Source organism: Elephas maximus, chromosome 9, assembly GCF_024166365.1.
Source record: "Elephas maximus indicus isolate mEleMax1 chromosome 9, mEleMax1 primary haplotype, whole genome shotgun sequence".
Taxonomy (NCBI): domain Eukaryota; kingdom Metazoa; phylum Chordata; class Mammalia; order Proboscidea; family Elephantidae; genus Elephas; species Elephas maximus.
In genome coordinates this window covers 28,407,264-28,428,787 of record NC_064827.1, presented here as the reverse complement: position 1 = coordinate 28,428,787, position 21,524 = coordinate 28,407,264, and the positions used below count along the sequence as shown (strand labels likewise).

Here is a 21,524-nt window from a genome sequence, read left to right as displayed (position 1 = left end):
GTTATGTGGCTTAACTTGAACCGAACATCGAGAAAAAAATCTCTTGATCAGGACTACTGTGCTGTGTCCAGAGTAAAAAAGAAGTCGATGATGTCTTTGCCTGAAAACATGGTGGTTACCTAAAACAGGTATGAAAGACACAGGGACTTCATTCCCTTAGGAACAATATGCCCAAGGCCAAGGACTATAACAAAATTTTGGGTGAACCACAAGTGATATTTGTACACACTCAAAAACCAAGTCATGGTATAGATGATTCGGCTATCAATGAAACGACTATTTTGAAGTAGAAATAGGGCTTTCCCACCGAAACAAAAAGGTATTTTTCAATTAAGCTAAAGGAACGTTTGGAAATTATTTAAATTAACTCTAAGAGTAGACAGAATCTTGTAATGTGTAAAAGAATTATAGCGGGGAAAGCCACCCAATCCAACTTCTCTATTAAGACTGAAGGTTAGCCTGACGATGCCACACTTCTAAGTCAACTACTGATCAGGCTAAAGGCCACCCTCCCTTAAGCTAATAATTTAAATTTTGGCTACAAAGCTAGAGGGGAGGTTAACAGGCAAGTGAAATAAGTATCCAGAATGTTTTAAGTATCTTTAATGGTCAAGATGACAGAAGATGCTTAAATATCTCCAAGAAATAGTACAGGTCAACCTAAACCATTGCCTCCATCACTGCTAAGCATTTTACAACGTTAGTATTAAAAGTAAACAAGTTATTTTCTGTCTTTTATTTGGCCTTTGGATTCAAATATAAGCTTGTTTCCTTATCTGTAAAATGGGTTTTAAAATGCTTTAGTTGCAGGGTGATTGTGAGGACTCACTGCGATACTTATCAAACAACTGGCCTAGTGTTTGGCACATGCAGACACACAATGCATGGCAGCTATTATTAACTGCTGTTACCACCCCGCAAAGGGATGAGTCTAGGCACTCTCTTTCTTTTCTAGCAGAATGCTCAGATTCCCAGTTCACTTAAATGAAAGCATAAAACTATCCTGGATTTCATTTCATTTTGTCCTCATGATACGATTACTGTAATTTAAACATAACATGTTTTAAGCCCTTCTGAAATAAACAAACGTTCCTTTTCTCCATAAAAGTCTAATTTTATATGATCAAATCCACAGATGACTATTCAGGGTATCCAAGATGGATACAATGCATTTACCAAATAGGTACGAAAACAATCTATTCCTGAACGGGAAAGTTTTGCTCAAGTATAATGAGATCATATTTCTATATGAAAATTCCCAATAAACTAGTATGCACTGTTAATTTGCTTCATGATGCAGCATAATGGCAAAATAGCACATACTTTTAAAAAACCAGTGAGAAGGAAAGATGAGACAAACTAATGGCATATAAAAGTAACACATCCCATATGGAAAAAATGAGACACCTTTTATAAATTGGTTGCTCCACAAATCATGAAGTACACCTCAACTTTCTGCTTCTGCTACCCCTCAGAATAGCGAAAACTTAAAGAGTTCATTCGTGGTTAAAATTTAGTTTGCCTTTAAATTTCCATGAAAAATTGAAAATATATTGTATTTCCATATTTATAGTATTTGCAACGCATCGTGATGATTTCTTGGCTACACTAATGCAAGTTATTAAAAAGCCGGAATGTATAAAATACTTAATCACTGACTATTCTCGCTGATAAATCCTCCTAGAGCTTTTCAATGTACACCAAATGGCTTGCTTCCCTTCTTCAAAATTCTAGTGCAGATGAAATGTGTTAGAACCTAAGCAGAACAAAACATGCTGTCCCGTCAACCAATGATGCAACCTCTATTTTTGTTGCATTTTTACCTTGTTACATTCTTGCCTTGCTACTTTCTGAGGAAGTTTCTGGCACGCTGTAAGTGTGACCGGGAGAGCTACAATCACGTTTGTTTGGAATCAGTGTGTGCAAATTTTGGATTCAAACCTTCAGATGAGGTTTGCTAAGCTGCCTGCCCAGAACACTCTGGTTAAAAAAAAAATGTGCATTGCTATTCATATTGGGAGTGTAGATTTTTTTTGGACAGTAAACGCTCACTTTCTGCCCATAAAACTAAGTCTGAGTCACAACGGAACATTTACTGAGTCAAAAATGCAGCGTGTGATAACGTTCACAGGCAGAGCATCTTATCGCTGTGACTAGAGAAAGCAGCTGTATAAAAAGTCATCATTTTTTCCCTTCTTCAAAAGTGGATCCGAGATCAAAGACTGCGTAATCCTCAATTCATAAATATGAGCATTAATTTGTATGCACAGATGACTTGTGGTAATTTTGAGCTATAATCTGGGTTGGCTGTGAGGTGATGTTCATTCCCTCTTCCCTCTTTACCGGATTCCTTAGTATATGTCCACCAAAAAAAAAAAAAAAAAAAACCCATTGCCGTGGAGTCAATTCCAACTCAGAGTAACCCTACCGGGCAGAGTGGAACTTTGCCATAAGGTTTCCAAGGCTGTAATCTTTATGGAAGCAGACTGCCACATCTTTCTCCCATAGTGCGGCTGGTGGGTTTGAACCCCTGACGTTTCAGTTAGCAGCAGAGCACTTAACCATTGTACCACCAGGGCTCCTTGTACATGTCCATAGAAAGGGTGGAAATCACCAAAGGCATTGGGGTAAAGCCCCTCACAGCCTACCCTTCAAAAGATTCCGGGAACACTACAGTGAGTTTAATTTCAGAATGTCTGTTCTCCAAATTCCAAGCACACACACCACTATTTATGCAGTCCTTAGCTCAAGAAGTCTATGCAGTGTATTCCAAAGTTCATGGCTCAGGATTATTACATACCTGTAACCAATTTCAGAAAATCTTATACACTTTAATTTGCTTGGGAAGTTGGGGTTAAAGTTGTAGAAGGAGGTTTTTTTTTTTTTTTTCCTTAATCATATAAATTATTTTACCTGAAGTTTTAGTATAAAGATACATACATACATTCACACGTACACACAACACACACACACGCAACACAAACACACACACAACACCCCAGCAGCACCCAGCATGGCAAAGTATTGAAATGAAAAGGCATTTACCAGGAGCAGGAAAGCCAGAAAGAGGAGCGATGTGCCAGGAGTTGCCCGACGGCAGCATTCCATACTTGGATCCTTGCCGGAATCCGAATCGGACACTGAATAAGCTGCTAAGTGCTCCTCTGCCTGCTGTCACATCCAGTCCTGCTGCTAACACTCCGCTCCTGCCTATCAGCTTCCATCAGCCCCACTCACATTTCCTGGCGGAGGGGTGGGTGGGTGGATGGGTGGGGGGTAAGCTGAATGGAATCTCTCTCGGAGCAGGCAGCCAGCCAATCAGGCTCCTGCTAATCAGACATGCTGAATAACAAAGCCAGGGGGACAGAGAAAGTGTAACAGTGCGAGCAAAACAGAGAAGAAAAAGGACGAAAAAGAGAGGCGAGCCAGCGGCAGAGCGAAAAGAGGAGTGCAAAAGATACAGAATTGCAGGAGATGAAGCCAAACCCTCCCTGTGCTTTTAACTAACCTGGTTAGTTCTTTGTGAGATGCATTTCTATTTGCCATTTGCCTGTGCCGATGCCTGTAGCTTTGTAAAGTACAGTAGCTCCCTGTGACTCTGTATTGTTCCATTCAGGAGAGAAACTTAATCCCTGTCAATATATTACATATGCCATAAAGGGAAAGAACCATAGACAAAAACTGACTTAATGTGCCCTTTAAACGTGTTCTGCACAACTGTTTTATGCCTCTTCCATAAAGTTCCTCTTTATTTTCCCTCTTGACTTGGCAGAGGGAGACTGTATAAGCCTTTGAAAGTTCTCCACTAAACCTAAACAGTGGCATATGTTATTTTGTGTATTAATGGTTTGATCTTGGGGGGGAGGGGGGAAGCAAGCTGTTTCTTTGTAGAATGAGAATTTTAAAATAGCCAAGATTTACCAATTCTAAAGGTGTAATTAGAAATAGAGATTCCCTAGTTTAAAACGGGGCTTTTAACAAAGGCTCCAGGATAAGTGGAGCTGAGCGCCGGGGTTGAGGAAGAGGCTGATTTTGACTTACTGCCAACTCTCAACTATCTGCCTTAGCAGGGGGAGGGAAAGAAAGGATGAGTGAAATCCAGTTAATCCCAACGCCTTCTTTTAGCAGTTTCAGTCTCCTCTTCATGCATGTCCTTTATTGGAGCTGCTCTAATGGAGCAGAAAAAGCTGGATGGAGTTTTACCTCCTTTTTGCTTCCACTCTTGCAAGAGGGTTGGACGGGCGACCTTAGCAGCTCAGTCCATCCTGGAGGAAGTGCTAATGAGCAGTGAAAGGACAACTAGGCCAGCACCAACAAAGAGAAGGTCAGGAAACTTCTGAGCCTGGTTAATCCACCAGCAAGCGAAACTGCACTCTACCACAGGAGGATTTTATTACAGTTGTAGAGAAGTGTCAAGTGTCAAACAAGGACGTCTTTCCCCTTATCTGCTAAGGAAATCACTGCGTTTTTGAAAGGATGAAATAGCAAACTTGGCCTGACATTTCCATCCATGTGTCACCAGGAAGCTTTTCCTTTACGGACCTCTTGATAGTCCCAAAAATATATACAGTGGAGCTAGAAGACAAAGAGAATTAATGTTCTTTCCTTCCATTAATAATAATAAATACCGACAAGAAGAATGAAATACACAAATATGGAAAACCTGATGGAGCTATAATAGGCGTGTGAATACAGGCAGGCCTGCCCATAGACATACCTGCATGGTGCTTTTCAAAAAGGTGAAGAAAAGCAGGTTGTTCAACTTTAGATTGCCTCTTCCACATGGTATATCAATTAAAGACAGGGCAGCTTCTAAAAATCCCATTTTCAATCTGTTAGAAAAGCTGGGGCATGCAAAGAGTCATCCTTCTTTTCGGTTCTAAATACGTGAACTTAGGAAAATGGATAATAAACCCATAACAAAGAGGCCCGATTCCTGAAATATGCTTTTCCTTTTCAGAAAGATTAGTTTTACAAATCTCTCAAAAAACTAGCTAATTCTCATAAGCTAAAGAGTATTCATAGGTAGATGTAAAAATGCCTGACTGGTATTATCTGAATCGTCATTACATTTTAAAAAAAGTTAACTGATTGAAATAAACTTTCATTCACAGAGCTATATTATATAACCGTCTTTTACACATTGGAGCTGTCTGCTACAGGGTTTTCTCTTTTTCACAGTCATTAGCTAAAGGTTTCTAACTAGTTCTATAAAATGGAATATTTTATCTAGTACTCCTTCCCCCTTCTTCTATACAGAAACACTACTCATTAGACAGACTCAAAGGGAAGAACCGGTAGTGTGAGAAGGAATAACAGCCATTATGCAAATGATACCATTTGTAGAAAAAAAAATTTTTTTTTGTAGAGGAACAGAAAAAAAATTGGCATGATCAGAAAATACTTGGCGATCATTTACACTAGTCTAGATTTCCCTTCTCCTCTGGAAATAAATACTGTCTGAATAAATATTTTGAGTCGGAGATTTCTGTCTTGGAGTTCTGATGTACATGTCAATGTGCAACCGGATGACGGTCACCTCAATGAAGTCGCAAAACTGCAGAGCTTTGAAGTCAAGCCCTCAGTTGCTTGTTGAGTACCTGGAGGATGCCTACCATGTCCCATGCTCTGGTCCCTTTGCTTGTAGCATTTCCTTTCCTGTTGGGGGTGCCCAGAGAAAGTAGGAAAAGCCAGTGCACAGTCAAGCATTACACAGAGCAGGGCAGACTCCAAGTTTACTATAACTTCAGGAAAAGGAGAACAAAATCAAGGTGGGTAGGATGGCTGGGAAAGTTCCTGGAAGGAACTAATTTTGATAATAATCAATGTTTACGTGGTCTCTTCAACGCTGACAAAACAGTCTTACACCCACAAACTCATCTGGCCTTTATTACTACTCTATGAAGTTGGTAAAGTATTAATCCCATTTTATAAATATACATGTGGAACTGAAGGTCAGAGAAGTGACTTGCCCGAGGTCCTAGTACGTTAAATTGGCCCTTGAACCAGTGTCTTATGACTAAGTCCATTCTCATCAACCCTCTCAGTTACTGGCTGGCAGTGATATTATACTGGTTGGAGGGATGGAAAGTTTGAAGGTTTGAGTCCACACTGAGTTGCTTTGGAAGAAAGGCTTGGTCCTCTATTTGTGAAAAATCAGTCATTGAAAACCCTACAGAGCACAGTTCTACTCTGACACACATAGGGTTGCCATGAGTCTTAGGTGACTTGATGGCAACTGGCTATGTGACAATGGAAAGTATCTCATTTTAGTCTACAGTTTCTCTGTCTCCCAACTTTGTCATTGCTAAAATCCTTTTTAGTGCTAAGGAGAAATAAAACCCTAGGTAATCAAGATCCATACTAATGGCAGCCTGGGAAAGGCCCCTGATGGCATCTAAGCAGGGCGTTGGCCCAGTTTCTTTTTTCCTGTTCAGGTATCTAAATTAAAGCCGTCTGCAAGTGTCTGAGCAGCAGTAACTGCAGAAGCTGGAGCAGCAGTAATTCTGGTTACCAGCTCCACGCACAATATATTAGGTGAAATGAAAGAAAAAGCAAGAGAGAGAATGTCAGGGCTGTCTGAAGCATCACTCCAAATGGTATGGTTTTAACAATACTTAATTTAAAAAACACCAGCTTGGACAGGAGCAAGCTGTTAACATTCAGTGCTCTTTATGGCAGGAAAGAGTGAGCTAAACTTGCGGAATTTCTCTCCCTGGGGAGAATGCGTTACAGTTTTCGCTCAGGAGCCACCTGCCTCTTCCTTGAGGTTGAGCCTCCTTGCGTGGCCCTCCAGTTGCAGTAACTGGTGTACAGAGGGCAGAGGGTCCCCTGGAAAGAACTCAGGGGTCAGGAGCTTTGAAGAGCTGGGTAGGGCCTAATCTACTCTTTTTAGAAAGGTGGGCACAGCAGCACCTGAGTGTTTCTTCCCTCACAGATGTGGTGGAGTTGCTGGATTTCCCTGGATATTTTCTGAAAATTAAAGAAGAAGAAGAAGAAGAAAGAAATGTGTAAGGGTGCATGAGATAAAACTGCAGGAAGCAGACTGCTATTCTCAGGGGCAGGGCTGGAATTTGAGCACAAGTCTATAACTTTCCAATTCACCAAAGCAATTAGTACCTACACTATAATTTTCAAAGCACTTTTCACACATGATCTAACAACGTAATATAGGCAAAAGCTCTAGAAGGTAGAGAGTAACTATTATCCCCAATTTACAGATGAAGAAACTGGTGCTCTCATAGGACCAATGAACTATTGAGTTACTTACCTAAAAACAAACCAGTTGCCGTCAAGACGATTCTCAGTCATGGTGACCCCATGTGTGTCAGCATAGAACTGTGTTCTATCGTTTTCAATGGCTGTGATCTTTGAAAAGTAGATTCCCAGGCCCTTCTCCTGAGATCCTCTAAGTGGACTCAAACTGCCCACTGAGCACTTAACCATTTGCACCACCCAGGGACTCCCAGTTACTTATCATCGGGTGGACAATTGGGGGCTATATTGTTAGGCGCTATATCAAGGTGTCTGACTTTCTCCTGCCCCACTGTTTGAGAAGTTAACCGGTGAAAATAGCTACCTTCACCAAGAGTTGCCCATGTTCTAGACACTATTTTAGGTACTTTATTATTTCATGTAATCCTCAAAACAACCCTGTGGAGTAGGTATTTTTATTATCATCATATGGGTGTTATGGTGAATTACGGCAACATTTATCCCAATCATCTTCTAGTGTACCTTCTTGAGATGCAGAAGCCAGAATCCTAGAAACCACAATCCCCAGACTCCCTTGCAGCTATGGTATGGGATGTAATTTAAGATCTGGCCACTCAGAAGCAGTCCCATAAGATTTGGAAGGTGAAGGTGGGGCAGAGGCCACACTTTACTCTCTCTGCATATAAAAAATGGCCAAGGAGTAATGTGGTTTGTTTGCAACCATGCTACCCAGTCGCTAGCTTTGTGGGTATCAAGAGGCAGGCATGGGGCAGGTATTTTATTGGCTAGATCAGAGAAGGTGGGCATGTTCCTTGCAGTTGACTTTCTGCTTGTGGAAAAGGCAGCTGCTCCCATGGTGATCTGTTTCTGCAGAGTGCCATGGGAGTAATTTCTGAAATTTCTAGAGTCTTTTTCTTTGGCAGTTCAAAATTTCTATAAGTTATTTAATAATCTGTAATAAATCACTTTCAGCTTAATTAGCAAGAGTAAAGTCTTTTCTCTGCAAGAGAATCTTAACTGATACATCCCCCTTTAACAGAGGAGAAAACTGAGGCACAGGGAGTGTAAAAAACCTGGCCAAGATCACCTACAGAAAGGGACTGGGCTGAGATCTGTATCTGGGCGGTCTGTGTTCATAACCACTAGGCTATACTACCTCTTTGTAGAGCAAAGGGCTACAGGAGATCAGAGGGAAAGGCCCCTGCTGCTTCTAGTACTCAGTCAGGGGAGGTCATGGAAGAAATGGAAATTGAAGAAGACATCAAGATGTGCAGAGACTTTTAGGCAATGAAAAGAAATAGAGGAAAAGCTTTGAGGATGAGGAGAACGCAGTAAGCAAATAGAAGGCATGTGAGAGCCATGCTCTTTCTCACTCTGACCCACCATCCTGGGGGAAGCTTTTTACTCCTCTCCTGTATCCACATTTTACCTACGTTTCAAGCCCCTGTTCAAATTGTGCCTCTTTCCTTAAACTTTCACCCATCAGTTCTTCCACAGTGCTCTTGTCTTTCTCTGAGTTCATTCATTGTTAGAATAATTCATTTGGTAAATACTATTTATAAATAACAATAAGTTGAACAACTGGTGTAGAAAAAATTTGAGCATATATGAAAACTCTCTCCATCCATCCATCCATCCATCCATCCATCCATCCATCCATCCATCCATCCATCCATCCATCCATCCATCCATCCATCCATCCATCCATCCATCCATCCACCCACCCATCTATCTACCTGTCTATCTGGCATCAATCATAGTTTCTGCTCTTAAATAATTTAATGAGCTGCTTAGAGGCAGAAAACATGTGTTTTCTATGTCCCAATGTCTACCTCTTCCCCCAAAGTATCTAGCACTGTATGTTACATATGCAAGGAACTTAACAAATTTTAAACTTTGATTTGATTTTATCTCTAGCTGCCTCAAGCACTAAGGGCCTCAGCTTACATTTCTTCCTGTCTCCTACAATGCTTAATAGAGGGCTTCTAGGTTAACATCTGGGGAACCCAGTGCGTAGAAGAGACGAATGCTAAAGGCTGCTTGTATAGTGGAAAGAACTCAGATTTTGGAGTCAGAGAGTTCAAATCCTAGCTATTCCATTTCTTACCAAGAGGACTTTCGGGAAATAAATTGTTGAAACACGCTGAGCCCAGTTTTTTTTTTTTTTTTTTTTAATCTTATTGTTAAAAGAACACCATTCATCCACCATTTTGTCATACTGTGGTGGCCTGTGTGTCACTGTGATGCTGGAAGCTATGCCACTGGTATTTCAAATACTAGAGGATCACCCATGGTGGACAGTTCTCAGCGGAGATTCTAGACTAAGACAGAGTAGGAAGAAGGACCTGGCGATCTAATTCTAAAAAAAATTGGCCAATGAAAACTTTAAGGGTAGCAGTGGAACACTGTTTGATATAGTGCCAGAAGATGAGCCCCTCAGGTTGGAAGGCACTCAAAATACAACTGGGAAAGAGCTGCTGAACAGAAGATTTCAAAGGGTGGCTCGAGAAGACAAAATAAAGCATCATTATGAAATGTGCGAAGACCTGGAGATCAAAAACCAAAAGGGAAGAATATGCTTAGCATTTCTTGAGCTGAAAGAACTGAAGAAAAACTTCAAGACTTGAGTTGCAATATTGAAGGATTCTGTGGGCAAAAATTTGAAGGATGCAGGAATTATCAGATGAAAGGAATAAACAAAGTCACTGTATCAAAAAAAAAATTCAATGTTCAACCATTTCAAGAGGCAGCGGTATGATCAAGAATCGATGGTACTGAAGGAAGAAGTGCAAACTACATTGAAGGTATTGGCAAAAAACGAGGCTCCAGGAATTGATAGAATACCAGTTGAGATGTTTCAACAAATGGATGCAGTGCTGGAAGTGCTCACTCACCTATGCCAAGAAATTTGGAAGACAGCTACCTGGAAGAGATTCATATTTGTGCCTCTTCCAAAGAATGGTGATCCAAAGAAATGCAGAAATTATAGAACAATATCATTACCATCACATAAAAGTAAGATTATGCTGAAGATAATTCAAAACGGTTGCAGCAGTACATCTACAGAGAACTGCCAGAAATTCAAGCCGGATTCAGAAGAGGATGTGAGATGACAGATGTCATTGCTGATGTCAGATGAATCTTGCTGAAAGCAGAGGATAAGAGAAAGATGTCTACATGTGTTTTATTGACTATGTAAAGGCATTCAACTGCGTAGATCATAAGAAATTATGGATTACATTGCAAAGAACAGAAATTCCAAAACACTTAATTGTGCTCATGCAGAATCTGTACATAGACTAAGAGAAAATTGTTCAGACAGAACAAGGGGATACCACTGGTTTAAAATTAGGAAGGGTGTGCATCAGGCTGTATGTTTTTTACCATACTTATTCAATCTGTAAACTGAGCAAATAATCTGAGAAGCTGAACTATATGAAGAAGAATGGGGCATCAGGATTGGAGGAAGACTGATCAACCTGTGTTATGCAGATGACACAACCTTGCTCGCTGAAAGTGAAGAGGACTTGAAGTACTTACTGATCAAGATCAAAGACTACAGCCTTCAGGATGGATTGCACCTCAACATAAAGAACACAAAAGTCCTCACAACTACATCATGATAAACAGAGAAAAGACTGAAGTTGTCCAGGATTTTATTTTACTTGGATCCACAATCAATGCCCATGGAAGCAGCAGTCAAGAAATCAAACAATGTATTGCAGTGAGTAATCTGCTGCAAGATACTCTTTAAAGTGTTGAAAAGCAAAGATGTCACTTTGAGGACTAAAGTGTGCCTGATCTGAGTCATGGTATTTTCAATTGCCTCACATACATGCAAAAGCTGGACAATGAATAAATGAGAATGAAGAATTGACGCCTTTCAATTATAGTTGGCAAAGAATACTGAATATACCACGGACTGCCAAAAGAATGAACAAATCTTGTCTTGGAAGACGTTCAGTCAGACTGCTCCTTAGAAGCAAGGATGGCAAGAATTTGTCTCACATACTTTGGATAAATTATCAGAAGGAACCAGTCTTTGGAGAAGCACATCATGCTTGGTAAAGCAGAGGGTCAGGAAGACCCTTGATGAGATAGACTGGCTGCAGCAACGGGCTCAGGCATAACAATGACTGAGGATAGTGCAGGACCGGACAGTGTTTTGTTCTGTTATATACAGGGTCGCTATGAGTCTGAAGCGGCTTGAGGACACCTAACAACAAAAACAATAATGTTAAATGATGAGTATAACACTCACTATGACACGGTTGTTACTGGTGGTAGAGTGAGGGGTTTGCAGAGTGTCTAGCTCAGAGTATGATAGAAATAGAAGATCGACAAATCATTAGCATTTTAGGTGGTGGATGTATGACTGTCCACTGTACAAGTCTCTCAACTTTTCTATGTGTTTGAAAATTTTCCATATAAAATTCTGGGAAAAAATAAATCTGTATCATTATTTCATTTCTAATTCTGGGACCGTCCTCACAAACTCCATAGCAGAGCACTGAACTGAAGTGGGAGGATAGCGTTATTCACCAGCCCCGAACCTGTGGCCTTGCTCCTCCTTTGTCTACAGTTCTGGGATTTTTTTCAGAGGTTTATTACTGAATTAGATTCAACAAACACTTACTGAACACCTACTGTGTGCAAGGCACAATACTATAGAGGATTATGGCAAAAGATTAACTGTCTTTTGTAGACTTTTTGACACAGAGACACTTAACAATTTAATCACCAAGGTTTGAATTATGGTTGTAATATTCATATATTAAACCCAAGTGTAATATATAAATCCAAAGCCCTTGATTTCTGGTTCACTACTATTTCCATGACATCATCCTCCACAGATAAAATAATTATACCAGAGCCAGACAATAAGTTGAAGGGCTGTTAACAGATTTATAGACAATATTGAGAGAGGGGGGATTGAAATGCAAAAGCCAAATTCCTCAGCTTGGCATTCAAGGACCTCCCTGATCTGGTGCCAGCCCTGACTCCCATTCCATTGTCCCAGGATAATAGAAGGCTATGCTCCAGCCCAATTGAAATACCTGATACGACCCAAATACTCCATCCCTGTTTATTTGTTGATCCCATCCCTCCTTCCTATTTCTGCCTGGTGACACAAAGATTAAGCGCTTGGCTGCTAACAGGAAGATTGGTGATTCAAACCCACCAGTCGCTCTGCAGGAGAAAAGACCTAGCGATTGGCTCCTGTAAAGATTCCAAAAACCAACCAAATCCATTGCCATCAAGTAGATTCCCATTCATGTGACCCTACAGAGACCCTACAGGACAGAGCAGAACTGCTCATAGGGTTTTCAAAACTATAATCTTTATGGAAGCCAACTGCCACATGTTTCTCCTACAGAGTGGCTGGTGGGTTTCAACCACTAACCTTTCAGTTACTAGCTAAGCACTTAACCACTGCATCACCAGGGCTACTCTTGTAAAGATTACAGGCTAGAAAACCCTATGGGGCAGTTTTATTCTGTCACATGGGGTCGCTATGAGCTGAAAATTGACTTGATGGCACTGAAGAACAGAGAAAGAAAAAATTCCTTTTATCCTTCAAGGTGCAGCTTAAATGTCAGCTCCTTCATAAAGCCTTCTGCTAACTTACAGTTTTTATTTTTCTTAAGCTGTATTTCTTCGGCCATTTATTTCCCATAATCCTTATAATAGTCTTACATTTTTAATGTATTCTTTTTGTATCATAGATGAACACTTCTTTTATTGGAAAGAGTCCTCTTCATTGTTTTATTTTCATTATTGTTATTTTTACTACCTTTTTTTGTGTAGGAGTTTTAAACTTTTCCAGGAGCCTTTGGTTATATTCATTTCTGATTTCTTTTACTGCTTCAAGCTTTAGAAAGTTATTTTTTCCCAGTGGCAGTAAATGCTTTCTATGTTCTAATTTGGTATTTTAATATTTAATTATTAAACCAACCTAAGCAGCAAAGAGTAATAGTTCCTTCTTCTACACTCCCACAGGTTTGTGCCCACACTTCCTTAGGTACTTTTCACATGTTACCTTGCTTGTGATGAGTGCATTTCTCTCCTCTCCAACAAGAAATCAAACAAACGTATTGAGGGCAAGTATCAAGATTATGAAATGTTGTACCCACTCACGAAACACTATAGCACCTTATACATTTGTTGTTGTTGTTGCTGGGTGCCATTTAGTCAGTTCTGACTCGTAGCGATCCCATGTGACAGAGCAGAACTGCCCCATAGGTTTTCTGAGGCTGTAATCTTTTTTTTTCTCCAGGTCTTTTCTCCGGTGGAGCTACTGGTGGGTTTGAGCTATTGACATTTCGGTTAGCAGTCGAGCACATTTAACCATTGTGCCACCACGGCTGGCTCTTTACTTTGTAAATAAATATTTGTTAAGTTAATATGTGAGTTAATCTACATAGTAAAGGTCTACAGAAATGGTAACAGGAAAAAAGAAAAGCAAGAGAAAAAAACAAGTAGGAAAATTGCCAAAGTAAAGTTGGTCACTGAAGACTGGAGAAAAATGTAGATTAAAATTAAAAGTAAGTTTCAAGATCAGAAAAGCAATTAAGTCATGAAAAATCAGAGTATTCTTCCTCTAAATAGGTTATTAGATGGTGCTCAAATTTATTCCCATTATACAATTGCTGTATTTGATGACATCAACTAGATTAATGGTTTCTCTGCTAAGTTAGGAAGATCATCTCATCACAATTAGGAATATTGTCAAATAAATATGGAAAACTACTGAGTCACAAAATACTGAAAGGAACTTACGCTAAAAATAATTTACTGTAGAGTTTTTTTTTTTTAATTTTTCAAAAGGACAGAGTTTGTGGGTAAAACTAGATATTTTACCTTTTCTATTTGAAACTGTGGTAGGCTTTTCTTTTGAAAAGACTTTCATTAAGGAATTTGAAATTTGGTAGGCACAGCAAAAGGCAAAAAAAAAGAGTAACAACATACAGAATTGATTCCAGGCCAACAAAAAACGTTACTGTACATGCAGGTGTCCAGAGACAAAAATATGTGGTGGAGTTGGTGTAAATATAGGTAAAATAATCCAAAGATGTATCTTTTTTACCTGTGTACTTCCTAAAAGTTAAAATCCAAAATTGGTTTTCAGCACAGAAACTAGTAGTTATGGGAAGTACAGGGTTCCAAGCACAAAGAGGAGAAAACCTCCTGTTTAGATGTGATTTCAGGGTAGTAGCCAATCACTTCGCATCTAAATCACATCTCAACAGGAGGGTGTCTTAGTCATTTAGTGCTGCCATAACAGAAATACCACATGTTGATGGCTTTAACAAAGAGAAATTTATTTTCTCACAGTCTAGTAAGTTACTAGTCCAAATTCAGGGCCTCGGCTCCAGGGGAAGGCTTTCTCTCTCTGTCAGCTCTGGAGGAAGTCCTTATCCTCAATCTTCCCCTTGGTCGAGGAGCTTTTCAGGCACAGGGACCCCGTGTCCAAAGGATTTGCTCTGCTCTTGGTGCTGCTCTCTTGGTGGTATGAGGTCCCCAACTCTCTGCTTGCTTCCCTTTCCTTTTATCTATTGAGAGGTAAAAGGTGGTGCAGGCCACACCCCAGGGAAACTCTCTTTACCTTGGATCATGGAGGTGACCTGAGTAAAGGTGGTGTTACAATCCCACCTAATCCTCTCAACATAAAATTACAATCACAAAATGGAGGACAACCACACAATACTGGGAATCATGGCCTAACCAAGTTGACAGATATTTTTTGGGGGATACAATTCTATCTGTGACGGAAGGTTTCTCCTCTTTATCCCTGGATAGTAGGGTAGCAGCCAATCACATCGCCCACTCATCTGTCAGTTTGTTATACAAAGGTGGCTTGCAGGTTACTGTGATGCTGGAAGCTATACCATTGGTATTTCAAATATCAGCAGCGTCACCCACGGTGAAGAGATTTCAGCAAAACTTCCAGACTAAGACAGACTGGAAAGAAGGATCTGGTGACCTACTTCTAAAAAAATTGACCACTGAAAACTTTATGAAGAGCAGCAGAATATTATCTGATATAGTGCTGGAAGATGAGCCCCTCAGGTTGGAAGGCTCTCAAAAAATGACTGGGGAAGAGCTGCCTCCCTAAAGTATAGTCAACCTTAATGACGTGGATGGAGTAAAGCTTTTAGTACATTCATTTGCTGATGTGGCATGACTAAAATGAAAAGAAACAGCTGCAAGCATCCATTAATAATTGGAACATGAAATGTACAAAGGAAAATGGTAAGTCATCAAAAATGAAATGGAATGCATAAAGATCAATATCCTGGGCATTAGTGAGCTGAAATTGCCTGGTATTGGCCCTTTTGAATTGGACAATCATGTGGTCTACTATGCTGGGGACGACAAATTGCAGAGGAATAGCATCGCATTCATTGTCAAAAAGAACATTTCAAGATCTATCCTGAAGTACATCACTGTCAGTGATAGGATAATATCCATATGCCTACAAGGAAGACCAGTTAGTATGATGATTATTCAAATTTATACACCAACCACTAAGGCCAAAGATGAAGCAATGGAAGATTTTTACCAACTTGCTGCAGTCTGGAATTGGTTGAACATGCAATCAGGATGCATTGATTATTACTGGTGACTGGAATGTGAAAATTGGAAACAAAGAAGGATCGGTAGCTGGAAAATATGGACTTGGTGACAGAAATGATACCGAGATTGGATGATAGAATTTTGCAAGACCAATGACATCTTCATTGCAAATACCTTTTTTCATCAACATAAATGACGATATACACACAGACCTCGGCAGATGGAATACACAGGAATGAAATCGACTACATCTGTGGAAGAGACCATGGAAGAACTCAATATGATCAGTCAGAAGAAGACCAGGGGTGGATTGTGGAACAGACCATAAATTGCTCATATGCAAGCTCAAATTGAAGATGAAGAAAATTAAAACAAGTCCAGAGGAGCCAAAATACAGCCTTGAGTACATCCTACCTGAATTTAGAGATCATCTCAAGAAGAGATGTGACACACTGAGCGCAAATGACCAAAGACAGGACGAGTTGTGGGATAACATCAAGGACATCATACTTGAAGAAAGCAAAAGGTCATTAAAAAGACAGGAAAGAAAGAAAAGACCAAAATGAACGTCAGAAGAGACCCTAAAATTTTCTCTTGAATGTAGAATAGCTAAAGCGAAAGGAAGAAATGTACACGTAAAAGAGCTATGGAGAAGTTTTCAAAGGGCAACTTGAGAAGAAAAAGTAAAATATTGTGACGAAATGTGCAAAGACCTGGAGATTGAAAACCAAAAGGGACGAATATGTTAGGCATTTCTCAAGCTGAATGAACAGAAGAAAAAAATTCAAGCCTCGAATTGCAATTTTGAAGGATTCTGTGGGTAAAAAAAATTGAACAATGCAAGAAGCACCAAAAGAAGGTGGAACAATCTTTGGTGAAGTGTAAGACAGTACACAATACTGGGAAAGTCAGCACGACTTGACCAAGGCAAGTTCATGGAAGCTTCGTAGATGCATCAAAACTCCCTGAGGGAATTACTGGGCTGAGGGCTGGGGACCATGGTCTTGGGAGACATCTAACTCAATTGACATACATAATTTATAAAGAAAATGTTGTACATTCTACTTTGGTGAGTAGTGTCTGGGGTCCCATCCTTTCTGGAGCATGGAAGAATGAAGAAAGCCAAGGGCTTCAAGGGAAAGATTAGTTCAAAGGACTAATGGACCACAACTACCACAGCCTCTGCCAGACTGAGTCCAACACAACTAGATGGTGCCTGGCTACCACCACCGAATGCTCTACACAGGGATCCCAATAAAGATTCCCTAATAGAGCTGGAGAAAAATATAGAACAAAATTCAAACTCACACAAAAAGGCCAGACTTACTGGTCTGACAGAGACTGAAGAAATCCCAAGAGTATGGCCCTCAGACACCCTTTTAACTCAGTAGCGAAATCACTCCTGAGGTTCACCCTTCAGACAAAGATTAGATAGACCCATAAAACAAAACAAGACTAAATGGGCTCACCAGCCAAGGCGCAAGAACAAGAAGACAGGAGGGGATACTAAAGCTTGTAATGGGGAACCCAAGGTTGAGAAGGGGAGAGTGTCGACATATCGTGGAGCTGGCAACCAATGTCAGAAAACAATATGTGCAGTAATTGTTTAATGAGAAAATAATTTGCTCTCTAAACTATCTACAGTAAAAAAAAAAAAAAAAAAAAAAGGAGAAGAAGATGGAAGGAATACACAGTCACTGTACCAAAAAGAATTGGTTAACATTCAACCATTTCAGAAGGTAGCATATGATCAAGAGCGTATGGTATTGAAGGAAGAAGTCCAAGCTGCACTGAAGGCACTGGAGAAAAATAAGTCTCCAGGAATTGATAGAACACCAATTGTTTTAACAAATGGATGCAATGCTGGACGTGCTCACTCCTCTATACCAAGAAATTTGGAAGACAACTACCTGGCCAACCGACTACAAGAGATCCGTATTTGTGCCCATTCCAAAGAAGGGTGATCCGACAAAATGTGGAAATTATCGAACAATATCATTAATATCGTATCCAAGTAAAAAATGGTCACAGCAGTACATTGACAGGGATCTACCAGAAACTCAGGCCAGATTCAGAAGAGGACATGGAACAAGAGATATCATTGCTGATGTCAGATGGATCTTGGCTGGAAGCAGAGAATACCAGAAAGGTGTTTATCTGTATTTTATTGACTATGCAAAGGAATTCGACTCTGTGGATCATAACGAATTATGGACAACATTGCAAAGAGTAAGAATTCTAGAACACCTAGTTGTGCTTACGCAGAACCTGTACATAGACTAAGAGACATTCAGACAGAACGAGGGGACACTGCACGACTTAAAATCTGGAAAGGTGTGCATCAGGGTTATATTCTTAACTGTACTTACTTAATCTGTATGATGAGCAAATAATCTGAAAAGCTAGATTACAAGAACATGGTATCAGGACTGGAGGAAGACTCATTAACAACCTGAGATATACAGATGACAAAGTCTTGCTTGTGGAAAGCAAAGAGCCCTTGAAGCACTTACTGATGAAGATCAAAGACTACAGCCTTCAGTATGGATTATACCTCAACATAAAGAAAACAAAAATCCTCGCAACTAGGCCAATAAGTAACATCATGATAAACAGAGACAAGGTGGAAGTTGTCAAGGATTTCATTTTACTTGGATACACAATCAACACCCATGGAAGCAGTACTCAAGAAGCCAAATAACATACTGCAGTAGGCAAATCTGATGCAAAAGATCTCTTTAAAGTGTTGAAAAGCAAAGGTACCACTTTGAGGACTAAGATGCGTCTGGCCCGCATGTGAAAGCTGGACAATGAATGAGGTGGACCAAAGAAGAACTGATGTCTTTGAATTACGGTGTTGGCAAAGAATCCTGAATATACCATCACTGCCAGAAGAACGAACAAATTCTGTCTTGGAAGAAACATAGCCAGATGTGCCTTAGAAGTGAGAATGGCAAGACTTTGTCTCACATACTTCATATGTGTCAACAGGAGGGACCAGTCCTTGCAGAAGGACTGGAACAATTGTGAAGATGGGACAGCATTGGGCAGTGTTTTATTCATAGGATCTATGAATTGGAACTGACTTGACAGCATCTAACAACAACAAAGCCAATGACATGAGCCTTTTGGAAGCAACTTGAGGGGATGCAGTACTAACCTTCAGATTTCTTGGATTTGAGGCCAGCAAAGGAAGTAGGGAAGTTTGCTACCTGTGACTTGTACACACTCCTAGGAGGAATACCAACAGGGGCATGTCTGGCATCCGCAATATAAAAAGGCTGCAAAGTGTGAGGCACACCATGACTGTGATAGTTCAGCTATGATCTGCTTTAAAGAACAATCTGCATCCTAGTCCAGATGGTCACACAGGCCCAGTTTTTGGTTTTGGCTTTTGGTTACATGTCTTCTCTTTGGCTCCTCCAGTTCCTCTCTCTGTCCTCCCCCTCCCTGACTTTTCTATCACTTGGACTGGGATTCCTGGCACAGAAATGATCCTGTTGGATGCGGAATGGCCATGCAAGTAGAAAGTTTACTGTAATCATATGCATTTGCCTTTGCTCTCAACAGCTTGGTGTTTTAAACTTCAGCCTGCATTTCAAGGGAAAATTAAAAAAAAGAAAGATACCTGTGGCAGAAATATTATGTTAACTGAAATAAGTCAGACACAAAAGGTCAAATATTGTATGATCCCACTTCTGTGAAATATATAGAATATTGAAATGCATAGAGATCTATTGAAGTGTACTGGTGGTTACCAGGAGCTTGGTGAAGGCGGGTATGAGGAGTTATAGCTTAAGGGATATTGAATTTCTGTTCGGGGCAAAGAAAAACTGTGGGAAATAATACTGATGATTGCACAACATGTTGAATGTAATTAATGTAACTAAACTGTACACTTGACAGTGGTTAAAATGGCAATATCTGTTGTTATTTTTCTGCTTTGGTTACAAACATACATGTCCACCCAGAACAGAAACATCCTTAGCCTCTCTTGCAGCTATGGGTGACCACAAGACAAAGTTCTTACTAAGGGGATGTAAGTGGAAGGAGTGGGTACAATTCTAAGTAAGTGTTGTTAAAGAGAGGGGGCATACTCTGCTTCCTACTGTTCTCTTTTTTGTGGCTTAGATGATGATGTGAAGGCTGGAGCAACCATCCTGGATAATGAGGTAAACTTGGAATCAATGATATGCACCAGAAAAAGAACCTTGACTTCTTGACATTCTGGAATATCACAATGGTCCTGGACTGCCTACCTTGGCCTTTTATGGGAAGAGGTATGCAACATGTATCTTTTAAATGAATGTGAGTGGCAGGATTATGCAAAACTATTACATGAATAGGCCAAACTCTATACCCCTCTATGAGCGTAGACCATCAGAAGGCTACAAGCCTGACCCATGTCATACTGGCCTCCTACAGAATTGCCTTAGTATATCTAAGAATAAACACTATGCCCTAGGCTTTGACCAATAGGCAATATAGAAACATCTATATGTGGAATGCCTGACCCAAGCCATGGTATTTTCAATCGCCTCATATGCACGTGAAAGCTGGACAATGAATAAGGAAGACCAAAGAAGAACTGACACCTTTGAATCATGGTGTTGGCAAAGAATATTGAATATACCATGGACTGCCAGAACAATGAACAAATCTGCATTGGAAGAAGTTCAGCCAGAATGCTCGTTGGAAGAGAGGATGGTGAGACTTCATCTCACATACTTTGGACATGTTATCAGGAGGGACCAGTCCCTGGAGAAGGACATCATGCTTGGCAAAGTGGAGGGTCAGCAAAAAAGAGGAAGACCATCAACGAGCTGGACTGACACTGTGTCTGCAACAATGGGCTCTAGCATAATAACAATTGTGAGGACGGTGCAGGACCAGGCAGTGTTTTGTTCTGTTGTGCACAGGGTCACAATGGGTTGGAACAGACTGGACAGTACCTAAACAAGAACAAAATGTGAGGAACACTCCTGATATCCAGTAAAATTATCTAGGAAATTTTACTTATGTAGCTCAATTATGTAAGAATCTCTATGGCAAATTCTCAGAATGTAATGGTAAAATGAAAAAAAGCATGTCTCTGACAGGTTGGTATGTTTCATTTATTAGATAATGAGAACTATATAAATCCCTGAGTTTCTGCCTCTGCTTTGGCTACTAGGAAGCTTAGAACAAAAATTTGTGCTCAATGACTAAGTCTTTCCTCAGCTTGTGGTTCAAAAACAAAACACAAAAACCAAAAAACTATTCACCCTTTCGTTGTTGATTTTCATAATTTATTCTATGTAAGTGGTTCAGTTTTTTTGTACTGCAATTTTACTCTAATCTCTCAATTTGTTTGGTAGAAAGTGGGATATAAAAAAAATATAGCCGTACAAAATAAAAGACTGTGATGGTGAAAAGGAAGTCGGCGCCACTTCACATCTGCTAAGACAGCTGTTATCACAAAAACGGAAAACAAGAAGCATTGGTGAGGATGTAGAAAAATCGGAAACCTTGTGTGCATTGCTGGTGAGAATATACAATGGTATAGTCACTGTGGAAAACAGTTCAGCAGTTCCTAAAAAGTTACAGAATTACCATACTACTCACCAGTTTCACTCCTAGGTGTAACCCAGGAGACTTGAAAGCAGGTCATCAAATACACACATGCAGACCAATATTCATTGCAGCATTGTCACAATAGTTAAAAGGTGGAAACAAAGTATTCATCAACAGAT

The 21,524-nt window shown here is 40.1% G+C and overlaps 1 protein-coding gene across 6 annotated transcripts in view; it reads right to left on the bottom strand.

Moving 5' to 3' along the window:
* Positions 1 to 3,368, bottom strand: part of ADAMTSL1 (ADAMTS like 1) — a 389,033-nt gene extending 385,665 nt beyond the window's left edge. For all 6 annotated transcript variants that reach the window (XM_049896920.1, XM_049896922.1, XM_049896918.1 and 3 more), the window contains exon 1: positions 3,046 to 3,368. In XM_049896920.1, the coding sequence (XP_049752877.1) occupies positions 3,046 to 3,108 (63 nt within the window). In that variant the 5' untranslated portion in view covers positions 3,109 to 3,368. The remainder of the gene's footprint in view (positions 1 to 3,045) is intronic.
* Positions 3,369 to 21,524: the final 18,156 nt, after the last annotated feature.